This window comes from Xiphophorus hellerii, chromosome 4 (genome assembly GCF_003331165.1).
Source record: "Xiphophorus hellerii strain 12219 chromosome 4, Xiphophorus_hellerii-4.1, whole genome shotgun sequence".
In the NCBI taxonomy this organism is placed as follows: domain Eukaryota; kingdom Metazoa; phylum Chordata; class Actinopteri; order Cyprinodontiformes; family Poeciliidae; genus Xiphophorus; species Xiphophorus hellerii.
The window spans coordinates 4,745,190-4,759,354 of NC_045675.1; the positions used below are offsets into that span (position 1 = coordinate 4,745,190).

The following is a 14,165-nucleotide window of genomic DNA, read 5'->3' on the forward strand; positions in this document are numbered from 1 at the left end:
GTCCCCCTATAATGTTTCTCTTATTACTTCCTGCTATCACTCTATTATTTTTTGTGTATTCCTGGTTTTTTATACAGGTGCACTACCTCATGCAGTACATAAACATGCAAGATTGACTAGTAATTCTAAATAAACTGTTGGTATAATTTTATGTGTTTGAACTCAGGCAGACTGGCAGCTTTGTTAGGGTCCACCATGCTTTTTTAAACACTTGTACTGATAGGCTCCAACAAACTTAATCAACCTGTACAAAATTAATTGGTTCAATTGGCTATGAATTTATATCTCATCCTATAAATAAACACATAATTAAATAAGCCATCAAGGACCTTGAGCATCTGACTGAGTCCCAGATGTACGTCATCTTAATTTCAGCTTGGAATCACCTTGCATATTATTTCAAACTTTTTACTGCAAAAATGTCCAAAAGTATTCAAAGACACTAAACACAGCAGGTGGCAGAGAGAAAAAAAGAAGAGGAGATGAAAGAAAATAGAATGGGGGAACATCAAAAGAAAAAGTGAGCATGATGGAGCAAGCCTTGGGGAGAGGCAATTAAACACCCCCCTGTCGCACACACACACACACCCACACACAAACTGAAAGTGTGTCAGTCATGTCAGAGAGGAGGGCAAACCCCTGTTGGAGATTAATTACTCCGTGCCATTCACCAGGAGAATTTGGGAATTTTTCTCCTTTTTCCCATTTAGTACATTGCACCTCTGCCCCAGGGATGCTCAACGCTACATGTGCAGAGCTCCCACAAAAAATCCACAGGTTCCTTTTTCAATGACTGCAAGGAAAACAAATGCTATGTTTAAGTTTAAATGTAATCAGAAGAAAATAAGTTGATAACACTGCTTTTACTTATGTTAGTTTTGAACTTCGGCTCAATGGAATACAGGCACAGAGGTCTTTTTTTCTTTGTTTTTGCATTTTATAGTTTTAATTCAAAACAAAATGCATTCTGTGACACATTTTTTATTTATCAGTCTATTTTTAACTAAACAAATCTAATTGAACTTAAGCCACACTCATAAACCCACATCCATTAATTTACAAATATACAGTAACCCCTCCATGAAGTCATAGGACACATGAAATCACAAAGAGTCAGTGAATCCTTTATATCGCCTAAATTCACCAGTCAATTTTTTACAGATTCAGTAGCAAAATTCCTCCAAACTTTATGTGGCTTTAGCTAAAGAACATTGTGTCGAGGGCATTACTGACTGGATTTCATTCTGGTATTCAGCTAGATCAGTCTAGGTTTGGTAGTTGTCAAATTACACTTAAATCTGTTTCCAGGTGTTGGGATTACAAAACGTAACACTAAGACATTCTGGACAATTTCATGCTCCCAACTATGAGGAAACTGTTTGAAGATGTAATGTGAAAAAAGTGTTTCCACTGCAGTTTTGCGAAATAAACCAATTTCAATACAGCCAAAAAACCACCTCATCCTAGTGCCAAAACATTTGATGAAAAAACAAGGTTTTTTTTTCCAAATTGCTGTGTTTACATAAAGAAAAATTATTTTCAAAATGTCAAATTGCACAATTATATGATCAGTGGAAACACACCTACTGATACCGTAGAATTTAGAGCTCTATATAACGCCTTAGCATACAACATCTACTTAAACAATTGTATATCAACTTCTTTTACAAGGCTACATTAGTGTGAAACACATTCTTTACTAGAACATTGCAACACAAAATGTGAAATCTTAGAAGTGGAGTGTGACTGAAAATATTTTACTGTTAAATTTAAAAATAAATCAAAAAGTGCTCCAGTCATTGGGGTTGAAGTCTTGCATTCTAAACTTTCTGGAAAGAGGCTTCACACGCACACACACACCCCCCCACCCACACACACACAGCTTGTGACCTTATCAACCCCAGGTCACACAACATGAGAGCACCAGTATATTTCTCCTCCTGCTGCTCCTTCCTTGTTACCTTATTGTTTGAAGTCTACACCTCCTTTCCATACAGTAAGGAATCATTTGCAGGTGGTATTAAACCTGTCAGCTCATATCGCTGCACAATAAAGCTGGCCCAAGGCCAAACATGTGTGGGTCTCTTTGTGTGTACATGATTGGAGCTCATATGTAAGGTAGCAGTGAGGATATGAGTTAGATACACTTCAGCACAATGGTGCTTTGTGAGCGTGTCAGACAGGAATGTGTATGATGAGATGGATAAACCATGCCAGAAGCAGCTCTGAGTCAGGGATGAAGTTTGCTTTCATAGTTCTGTTTTTCTCTTTGTTTCTCTCTTTTTCTTCCAGGATTTTCTCTGCCTTTCGTCCAGCACTTCTTTATTTTCAAGTTAACTTTTCTCATTCGCTGTCTCTCCTTTTTTATCCCTTTATGTGCCCTCCACCATCGAGAAGGAATGTGACCTGTGGAGAATTGTAGAGCAACATTGGAGTATGATGTTACAGCTTTGACAGATATCCCCACAAGGGCACATAAAGGTGGAGGGAGCTATTATGTTTAGAGCCCTGTGGAAGCTATTTTGAAACTCAAAGCTTGGTTTGAGTTGTTGGGGCTTTACCAGCTAAACATTTGAGAAAAAAAATTAACTGAAGATGCATTTCTTCTATAATAAGAATTTAAGAGGGAAAAAACATATTATTTTGGTGGGACGGGGAAATAATCATTCTTCGAAAATCTTCTTGCAATAATTTGTACTAACATGGCGCTTTTTAACACTCAAGTACTTTTGCATGATATATTTCTTTTGACAGGTGAGTTTAAGCTTTTAAAGAATACAGGTTGATGTTAACCTTTTTTTCATCAATTTCTCTCAACAGAGTGAAGAATGAGAACTTGTTTTGCATCAGCTCCAGAAAAATACAAAACTCTAAGTGGCAGAGCAATTTATTTCACCAATTTTCTCAAAGTATTTTGGCAAGAAGAAGATACAAAACTTGACTGTATCGTAGCAGCGTCTTAAAGGAGCACAGGCACTCAGGCATGGCAAACCAAAACGAAAAATAATGTGCCAAACCATGAGGGACATGTGCAGCTGTAAATACACCTCTGACATTATGGCCACCATTTTGTGTTTTTGTACTAGTGACTGTATAATTCCATTTAAACTCAATATTTTTACAGCTGGGCTTCACCACACGTCACTTCTTATAAAGCAGCAAATGATGTCACCAAATCCCAACCTGGAAGTTTTGCTAAAGAGATTACCAGTTATTCTCATTACAGCAGCTCTCACTAATTTTTTTTATTGTTCAGATTTCTGAAGTGCGGTTCTATGGAACTTTTGTCATTTTTCAGTGTCTTACCTGCAATAGATACCTGTTCAAATAATTTGAATTAACAGAAAGAGAGCTGGATGAGAGAGTTTTGGTAATGACTAGCTGGACTGGATTCAAAGGCAGATAATGCAACAACGTAGATCCCTTCAAAAACAAATCCTTTAAACTCTATTTTATGCATCGTTCAGTCACATCATGTCTTCCAAGTGAAAGACATTATGTTGCAGTGCATATTGAATTATTTTTATATGTTTAAATATTAATATGTTAATTAATATATTAATAATTATTATCAAATATTAACAATTATTAATATTATTAATATGTTTAATTATTTAAATAAATTATATTCACCCCTTGGATGTTTTATCTTTTTCATTGCTTTTACAAATCAACCATACTCAACATTTGGCTTGTCCGACAAACAAATTGCTCCTTAACGTGGAAGTGAAAACTGTTTTCTACAAAATAATAATTAAATAAAAACATAAAACATTAAAAAGCAATCGCATTAACATTCACCCCTTTTAAAATGGCTGGCTTAATTCAATTGGATTAGAGGTCTAACTAATTAGTACTAGTCTCACAATGAGTGGAATGAAGATCACCTGAGTGCAGCAGTCTCTCAAGTCTCAGGTCATTGTAGTGTAAAGACACCTGTGTCTGGAATAATCATTCACTTATTCATTAGTGTTCCTGGCTATCATTACAGCATGAAGGCAAAAGATACTTTAAATAAATCAAATAAAATGCTATTGAAAAGTATAGGTAAGTTTGAAACCCCTTAACCTGCAGCAGAAGGCCCACGTGCCGATTTTCCATTGTACTTTCAGAAGGTGAGAGTTTAGGAATTTTAAGCTTGAAAAGGTAGAAGGTAAAATGAATGCAGCAAAATATTGGGGAATCCTGGAGGACTATTTGTTTCCATCTGCAAGATCTATTTTCCAGAAAGACAATGACCCAAAGCCTGCAACTAAAGCTACACAGAAATGATTTGAAGACAACAGGATAGGTGTTCTAGAGTACTTAAAATTATTATTATTTTTTAAACTGAATGGGAACTCCAGAAGATAGACTTTGGTGTCCTTCAGCTCCTTTTGAATTGGGTGATGTGTTTAGGGTCCTCAACCAGTTGGAAAATCCAACTGGTTGTGTGGCTACACTTTAACTCCCAGGCTGTTGCTACAATATTTCCATATAATTTCCTTCATATTGTTCTATCTAACTTGTTCAGTGTACAGTTTCTGTTGCAGTAAAACAGACACCCTGTCACCTCTGCACTTCACAGGTTTGCAGGCTCTCCATTTTTTTCCCTTCAAATGTAATCATGGTCATCAGGATCAAATACTTTAATTTCAGCTTTATCAGACCACAGGACATATTTCCAAAAGTTAAGGTAATTGACTCTGATCCTGTTGAAATAATGTCTTCCTCTTCTTTGAGTGATTTTTCAACCCATGTTGGAACACGACTCACTTCACTATAGATGACACTTCTCATTATCTTCAGTCAACATCTCAGTCAACATCTCTACATGGCCTTTTGACTTTGTCATGTGGTTGATAAGTGTACTTCACACCAAAACACATGTATCCATAGCCTACAGAACTCATCTCCTCTTGACTGTTGCGATGGTGTTTATACTTGATCATTATGGTTTGGACAGTTTAACATGGCATCTGGAAATTGTACTAAAGGATGAATCAAACTGGCGGATCTGCTCAATTCCTTTAATACTATTTAATCAAATTTATTATCTTTGTTTCCATGATGTCAAACAATAAACCGTATGTTTGATGCGTTGCCCTAAAGTACATCCACATGTTTGCCTCCAGTTAACTAAAACATTGTGAACCTATCAAAAGTTCACAAAGTCAATTTTATCGTCATGGCCTTTACTAATGTTCTGGATTTAACGTCATAGCAATGTTAAGGTAAATAAACTTTTGAAGTGACAAACAATCCTCAAAAACAAAATGTTCTCATGAATATGGCAACTACCACATAGAAGGAGTTTTGGTAAATGGCCTAAAAAAGGAAATATTTAGTCAAGTTCAATCTCAGGAAATGTGAAATTTGGCTATGTGTCTTTCTGTACAGTGTATCTGCATATGATATATTAAAGTATGACTGTTGAGATAGCTTCCATTCTTCAGCTACATTAATTAAGAAATAGAAATATATGTTTTTATGGCTCTTGACGTGTGGTATGTATAACGTGGTGAAATTTTAAGTTTTGTTTTAAATACTCTGCTGCCATCATGTGGACATTGAGGAAACTGCACTTGGAAGGTAGATTTTATTTCTTTAATATGGGGCTTTTTTGGCCAACTTTACTTCCTGAAAAAGATTAAATAAGATTTGTATGCGTACAATAAGCTCTATAAGTGTACAAGAAGGTTTTCAGGTGCACAACATAATTCACAAACATGTATAACACTATGCATAAATGCGTAGCTCAGCATATACTGTATGTGTAAATAGCTTCTCAAATGTACAGGTTTCAAACCGCACACGTAGACTAGTTGTGACCCAGAGTCTGGAATAATGCAAGAAATGGATCAAGGCCCGCAGACCTCATGTCCAATTGAATGAAACTGTGATCAACGGCAATGCATGCTCGTCTGCTCAAAGGTAACTCATCCCATTTTGTTGATAACGACACTAATAGGCAAATAAAAAACGGACCTCAAATACTCTGGTGCCATAATGTGGTGACTCCAAAAAAGAGTTTTCTCTGATTGCACTCAGAATTTGCTCCTCAAAGTAGGTCAATCACCAGTTTTTAAACTCTTAATTTTTTTACACTAGGAATTTGTTAATTTTCTTCACACTTCAAACAAATCAAAGTATCTATTAAAGTTTAATTACTACATATTTAGCTAAAATCCTGTAGGTGGTGCCAGTGTATCAACAAAAATAATTCACGTCTTCAGTCAGACTTGCTCATAAAACATTTGCTTGGAACATTTGTTCTAAATCAGTCAGACGACTCACTTAGAATACAGAAGTTGACCAAGATATTGCATGTGGTGGTGTCCTGTGAAATATGTCAAGGTCCTCGTGAAAGACAGATTCTTTTTTCATCAATGGTGAAAATTAAATATTAATAAAGTAAATTTCATGTTGGCTAAGACATAAGTAGATACTTTGTTCCATGGTGGACTTTGGAAGACATACTGTATTTTAAATATTAAACTTTATTTCACACCCACAAAAAAATCTATATCAATTCTAAAATAATTTTTAAAGACATTCTACGGTTATACAGTAGATTTAGAGCCTTACGGGTTTTGGACAAGACTCAGAATATTACAGACAAAATCTAATAAGCAAATTCACAATTTAAGTTAAAAAATCTTCTTGGAAGCAAACCTGAGATAAAAACTTCACACAAGCGAACCAAAAAAGTAAAAACTCCATAAAAACAAACAAACAAAAACAATTACCAAAGGAATCAGAAAAGGCAAAGTTGTTTCAAACAACCATATGAAAAAAAAAATATACCAATAAAAAGCACAAATACGGAATGTATTAGAAACACCATGACAGTCTTGCATTATGTCATCCATATATTTTCATTATTTACCCAGTGTTCTAAACTTACTCATAAACAAATAAGAACGTAGCTTCTATGTTTTATTTAATTCATGGGTTAATTCCCATTGGAATTAAAGTTCAACTGTTAGATATTTTACCTTTACATTTAGCTGACTTTGTCATCTAAAGATTTTAGTTCATCTGTTGGGACATGTTCACTTCATCATCTCTTGTTAAAAGAAAGTCAAGGCTTTGTGACAATAACACTGTTTGTTGTTTCTGAGCCTGGGTGTTCTTCCCTTTGGTCTAACATGTTGCTCTTCATGCTCATTGGCTCTTCCTTTGTTTAAAGTGCCCTGATGGAAGCAGATGGACGTTTCCAGTTTCTCAAACTAATATGAACTCTTGGCCAAAACTAACTACATAATCCAGGGAATAGTCACTTAACTGTTTAGCACCTTCATTTACATTCATAAATAAAATCATGTCTTGTCAAAAAATTTATTTTTCATTGAAGAGAAATTCAACAAAAAACGTTTTACCTTTAAAAAAAAAATCCCTTATTCTGGAGCACATTTCTAGATGGCCTTTTTTTAATCTACAGCTGATCTATTAGCTAACAGCAGTGCTGATAATGGAAATAGTGTCTACAGAAAATAAAGTTGTATTCAGTAAATTTGCTTCCTTGCATATAACAGGCATTATGGACATTCATTTCTGTCTGAAAATTGCTTATATTTTGAAAACTGTGATTTCTCTACTGTGATGTAACTGATGGCAATAGATTCATCCACTTCTTCATTTCATATTTAATTGTTATTTTTCAGTAATTTTTTTCCTTGTAATTTTCAGTAAATGTTCTATTTGTTTTTTAAAATTGTGCTGTCCAGTGAAACCTTAATATACAGTTTTCTTTATCTTCTCCAATTTAGAAACAGCCAATAAGTGTCAAGTAAAACAAACAGCTCTTCTTTTCTTTGAAATATTTCCGATATGCGCTATGAAAAAAATGTAGCAAATATGCTGATTGACTATTCATAATTTGTAGTTCTGTGTCACAAAAACATCCACAAAAAAGTGGCTGGAGGGAGTATCACAGCCTATCACACTTTAGTCCAAGTGTATTAGTTTATTTCTAAACTTGAGTTTAGTAAGTTAGTTTATAACTAAACTTGAGTTTAATAATAAACTAAAGTTTATTGCTAAATAAATACTAAATAAACAACTAAATAAACTTGGATTAATTGATGTTAACTAGTGTAAACAAAGGATTGCTTTCACCTGACCTTTACAAGAACAACATGCACAAGAAAAAAGGTTTTTATTAGACTAACAGTGACCTACGCCTCGTTTATAAAGAAACTTTACCAGCTTGCCTTGAGAGTTGAAGCTTTGAAGTTGCAAATTCTTTAGATGACCCAAAATCAAGTTTTGTAAACACTGTTTTTCTTTCCAATATTGCATCACACTTTTTTTCTTTTTATATTTTATGCATGTTACCGAGTACGAAGCTTCTTATAATCTTTTGGGGCCCATACTAGACGCTTGATGAATATGTCTTCTGCATTGGGAATACTATTATCCCAGCAGTACTCAGGAGAGAGCAACTTGGTGGGTTTGTTGAGCCAAAAGTACTTGTTCAAGTGACTTTCATCGTGCCATAAAGCCTCTACATTTTTCAGTTTGTCTTCCATGATGTTGACATAACAGTAATCTGCCAAGGCCTTTACTTTTTCACATGTTCCTCCAAAAATTGCAGCATGGTAGTAGTAATCTCCTTCAGTCATGCAAGCTTTGGATTCTGGATTTGTGTCATATGTGAACTTGTCCTTTGGGAGTTTGTAATAGTGAGCATGGAGTAGAGCTACTGACTCCCCAAGAGCCTCAGAGCCAAATCTGCCTTTAAATATCTGATCCACATCAAAGCAGAAGACATAAGTGAAGTTGTGCTTGAGAACTGTGTCGATTACTTCTGATATTGTCTTCATTCGCATCATAGAGATGTCTTGCCACCTGCTGTGCTTCTCTACCTTGACAATTTTGATGTTTCGTTGAGGAGCAAGGGTAATTTTTGGCATCTTCTCTGGTAAATCCGTAAATACAAAATATGTCACAGGTAATCCCAGCATGAAATGTTCTTCTGCTGAAGACAGGAATGCTTCGAGATAGGCTTCCAGATACCTTCAGCAGAGACATAGAAAGGTGAATAGTTACTGTAGGTCAGGATGCCAATCATAGATAGAAAATATAAATGCTTTTTTTTTTTTGGCATTAACTATAATAGTTAAATGTTTTACTGACAAAAACCAATATCCGTTGATTTCTGTTGTATCTTAAATGTTCACATACACAAATGAATGCATCATCTTTAAAATGTAAAATGGATATTTCATTATATTTCAAAGTAAAAAAAAATATAAGTGTTAAGGATTAACACTTATTATGTTTTCAATGCTGAAACAGCTCACAAACTAATCTTGTAATTTAATACCCCAAACATTAAACACAATAAATAATGAAGTGTACATGAATGTTTTATTCCTTGCATTTAAAAAAAATCTATTGACTTGGTTTTGTTTACCTAATTTTATCAAATGCTATTTTATTTTTTTACCTTTTTCTATTGCGGAAACAAAAATTCTACCCCAATTTCAATGCATAATGCCTCCTCACGAGCCACTATAAATATTTTGGAAGGAACTCTGAATAGAAGACAGACAGACAGACAGACAGAAACTTTATTAATCCCTTTGGGGTTTTCCCTCAGGAAAATAGTTCCCATCTCTCACATAGCATTTTATGTTTTAAAAATGTATAAAGAAACAAACCGTCCAACAGCAAAAACTGTGAGGGCCACAGCTGTTTTGGCTTCCTTGTGCTTTCTGTCATAAAGATTATCATCAAACATCAGTTCCCACATAATAGGCGCGTTCCAGGAAGTCTGAGTCTGAACATGTGGTCTGGCCCTGAAATAATAATAATAAAAAAAAAAAGAACAACTCATCATTATCACTTTACTTTTCATAAATCTTAAACTTAATATATTTACTGGGATAAACTTAATTTGATTACTTGGAACAACTTAATTTTTTTAAGTTGGATCTGCTGTTTGCTTTTTTCATGGTGTGATGAACATGTTAACTTCACGAGACACACTGGCTATCTGGGCGTCATCATATAGGAATCCTGACTTCTCTGACTATGTTAACTGGAATGTTAACTTGGGTGTGGTGTCATTCCCAGCTCCGAAAGGTGCTAGATAAATAAAAGTATCTACTACTTACATCACTAATGGATGTCTACTTTCGCAAAATAGTGTTTTCAAAGAAAAGTAATATTTGACTTTATTACTCAATCTCATTTCGTTTTTCTCCCTCCCATGAGAAGATGTGAATTCTGACCTCATCCCTGGAAGAATCAACCTTCCAGGAATTATTTCCTTTTGTTTCCATATGTAAATGGAGGTGTATAAAGGGAGGGGTCTGTTATCTCAGCCTGTGCACTCAATTTCAGGTTTATTGGGATAAAAAAGGAATTATACTTAAATCATAATCAGAATTCTTTTTTTCTCATGTGCAAACTTGTCATTTAATTTTTAGTAAGTGACAAGTTATAATAGCTAACCCATTTAAGTCTTTTGCAATTTTGCAAAAATATATATGTATATTTAAATTATTTAGTCATGTTGAATACAAATGCATGCCACGGTTTTCAGATTTTCCTTCACAAAAAAACAGCAACAACAAAAAATTAAACACAGGAACAATAGGGACCCAGAGCTGAACAAAACATGAATTCTGGGTAAAAAAACAGCAGTGAATCAACAGGAAAACATGGAGATCACTGAAGGAGCCAGCAAAGAGTGAAAGAAGCAGAAGTGTTTAAGTACTGGGAGAGTGAATGTGCAATAATCAACCTGGGCTGATTGGCTAACTGATGCAGGTGTGAGGTGGCAAAGTGTAAATAAATCTAACTAAAGAATGACAAAAAAATCCTTACACTAAAGATTTAAAGTAATACCAAAGAAGAAAATGCATCCCTATATACTCCTCAGTAACTGAACAAAGTGTACAGAATAAAGTGAAGTTTACAGCTGCTGCTTACTATAAATCCCTGTCTGAAGAAATAACAAGCGACTCGGACAAGTAAGACATTACATTAAGCAGTTTATTATGTTTAATTTGAAATAACTGTGACATAGTAAGAGCTACATCCTGCCTCAGGTTCAGTCATTATAGTGTTAAGCAAGACTGTCTTGATGTAAAGAATAGCTTTAAAATGTAAACCTAAAAATACAAAATCTGTCAAAAAATCAAAAGGTTTTCAAAGTTTTTATCAAAAGTAAGGATTCTGGGCAGGCAACAATACCTACAAAGAAACCTTGAGCTTCCACATGAGGATCCTTTATAAATGTCATTGAGGGAAGTAGAAAAAGAAAATATTAAATGAGAGCCATGACCAAGTTATTTTTCAATTAAAAAAGTATTCTATATAGCTGTCAGTCAACAAATGTAATTATACTCCTCTCTCATTCATTTGAAAAAGTAATGCACTTAATGAATAAGTAGTTTCAAAGATTTCTACAGAAGACTAATAAGTTTGCTGAATATTGAATGTAATCATACAAAATTTAGAACATTTAAATGTGTAACTACAAAATCCAGATTTAAACTCCATTGACAATTTTTAGAATTTGCTGGGAAAATCTGCACAGTGGTCTAACACTCTCATCTTTCACCAAGATCTTTGTGAAGGTTAGATTATAACACAATTCCCCAATAAGGTTTGATAATTGTTTTTGGAGTACTGTGCTAAAGACGAAAATATTATGCCACAATACCAGACTAAGACCTGACCCTGAAGCTAAGTTGGCAGCTCATGATCAACTGAGATAACAAACTATATTGAGCAATCAATTTACATCAGATGAATAGCTTGTTCTAACTTTGTCTTGGTACTAAAAAATCTTCAAACAAGTTAGCAATGCTTCATAGATCAAAGCTTTATGGAAGAAATTACTCGATGAAAGAAAACCAAAAGGTTTCCTATTTGCAGTTTGTCAGGAAACACAGCAAACATGTAGAACAAGACAGTCTGTTCAGGTTTCTCTAAAATCAAATTTTTTGCTGGTGTACAAAGAGGTTAATCTGTTTTAGTCAGTTCTCATAGACTATTAAGTCTATGAGAAACTTAAATGTGTCTTCTAACATTGATTGCTCTTTACTCAGTTCCATTCAACTCCCTGTAACCTTAAACCAGTCTGATATGTTCTGTGTGATGTATAGTGTTTGGTTCTAAGCATTATGTGTAGACTCTGTCAACATACACACCTAAATCTGGTTTATTAAAACAACAATACCAGCATTGAAAAATTACTGTTCTCAAATGTTTTCCATCCAACTTGATTCAGCTAAAGCTATTTTGAAATGAACAACAGCAAGTCTGAATGTCCAAACTGAATATTATCTGAATATGAAACTGATGTACCATAATGAGGTTGCCCCATGACCCAGCTCATGATTTTTTTTCTCAGAGAACAGCAGAGTAATAAAAGTGTTTTGCAAAAGAAATTCTCTTCTTAAAGTTCTCCTACCTGAAGTTAAGTTTGCCATCCAAATCAATTATGGATGCTGGTGTTGAATCCCTTGGCACATGCAGTTCTTTGATAAAGGCAATGGTTCTTAAATGCCTACAAAAACAATAATTAGTATAAGAAAGAAAAGTAGTTAATTGAAAAACATCATTGAACAAAAAACAAACATCAAATTTGGTGCTAAAATCTCAAAGAGATTTTAACTTTTGGTACACACCTGGTATACAAAGAAAGGAAGCCTAACGCAAGTAATGCAATGCAGATGAGTCCAGCATATTTTCCTCTGTGATTGGACATACTAGAATAAAGCAGATGAACAAGTTTAATATAATATATATGTTGTGTTTTACACCTGTTAAAGTTTTTCTTTCCTTTTCAGTTTCATGAATCTAAAAATCGTTATCCTTTTTGCTTAAACACATACTAACAATTATGAATTTACTCTGTGGATTATATGATTCACGTTCACAAAGTGAATCTACAGTTCATGAACTTATGATGGGTCCAACTTAACATGAATTTAAAAAGCTGGAAATGGTCACTCAAAAATAAACATCAGGGTGTGCAAATGTGAATCTAAAAAAACCCCATATTGTATTTAGTATAATTTGAAGGGCCGGTCATGACTTCCATTACACTTTGGTTTGTCATTTTTGAACAGATGCCCGCCAGCTTCCTGGAATGGCAAGTGCCTCATTCTTAACTAAACCATAGGGCTACATCTCTGGCACCTCAAATGAAACTATTATTGTTATTACGCATAAAAACGTTGGCTAATAATATATTTTCAGACCTGTATAGGCGAAATGAAGGAGAGAAATAATACTCTAGGAGACTTAAAATCACAATTCCTTATAATCATATTACAACGAGTTAAGTAGATCTCTTTACTTAGAAGTCAACAAAGTGTTGATTAATGAAGGGATTTAAAATGCAGTAGTTATCCTCTCTCTGCGAACTGATAGCAGGAAATCTGCAGAGGTGTTCGGACCATTCTCTCTTGTGAAAAAAAACAAAAAACAAAAACTATATGGTTTTTAGCAGGGTACACAAGAAAGATCTACTCAAGCACAGTAAATTAAAAATGCCTCTTCTTCGAGCCTGATTGTCCTAAAACGCAATTGTTTTGTTTCGTAGAAGTTGACAAGAACATTATGAGTTTTTGCTCTTTTTAAAATTATTTTAAATGAACCAAATAGACTGTTTAGAAGAGACAAATTATTGACTCACCTGGCCAGCAAGTGTTTTCAAATGAGTCCATGCAACGGTTGGAAACTTTATTTTTACCTTGACAAGGCAGAACACGCTTCTAATTACTCACGGATGCTGCGGCTCCACTTTTTCCCTTATTCTGATTCTCAGAATTTCAGTTTGCTCAGATGCAAAAGCTTTGCGCGAGCCATCCCATCTCCCTGGGCGCGCCATCCCAGCTCCCTGGGCGCGCCATCCCAGCTCCCTGCATGCGCCATCCCAGCTCCCTGGGCGCGCCATCCCAGCTCCCTCCCTCCCATCTGAAAGCACCTCCTTCTTTTTTAACTTGTTCTGCTTTATAAGCTCATAAAACACGTCAAAGTGGGATCAAATTCAGACGTTTTCTTTCTCAACTGGTTTCTGATTTTCAAGAATTTGCAAAAGTATTTGTTTAAAGAGTTTGAATTAAACTTCATAAATGAAGGAGGCGTAATATTTCAAAATTATGGACAAAATTGTAGGATAACAAAAACACGACACATCAAATCAACTGAATTTTAAT

The 14,165-nt window shown here is 34.7% G+C and overlaps 1 protein-coding gene across 1 annotated transcript; it reads right to left on the reverse strand.

Annotated features, from left to right (window-relative positions):
* Positions 1–6,461: 6,461 nt before the first annotated feature.
* Positions 6,462–13,781, reverse strand: LOC116718494 (N-acetyllactosaminide alpha-1,3-galactosyltransferase-like). The gene is made up of 5 exons (XM_032560487.1): positions 13,643–13,781; positions 12,630–12,710; positions 12,413–12,508; positions 9,648–9,785; positions 6,462–9,000 (listed from the first exon to the last, which is right to left on the reverse strand). Exons 2-5 carry the CDS (start codon positions 12,707–12,709, stop codon positions 8,316–8,318), a joined length of 999 nt encoding a protein of 332 aa, XP_032416378.1. The 5' UTR covers position 12,710; positions 13,643–13,781; the 3' UTR covers positions 6,462–8,315.
* Positions 13,782–14,165: the final 384 nt, after the last annotated feature.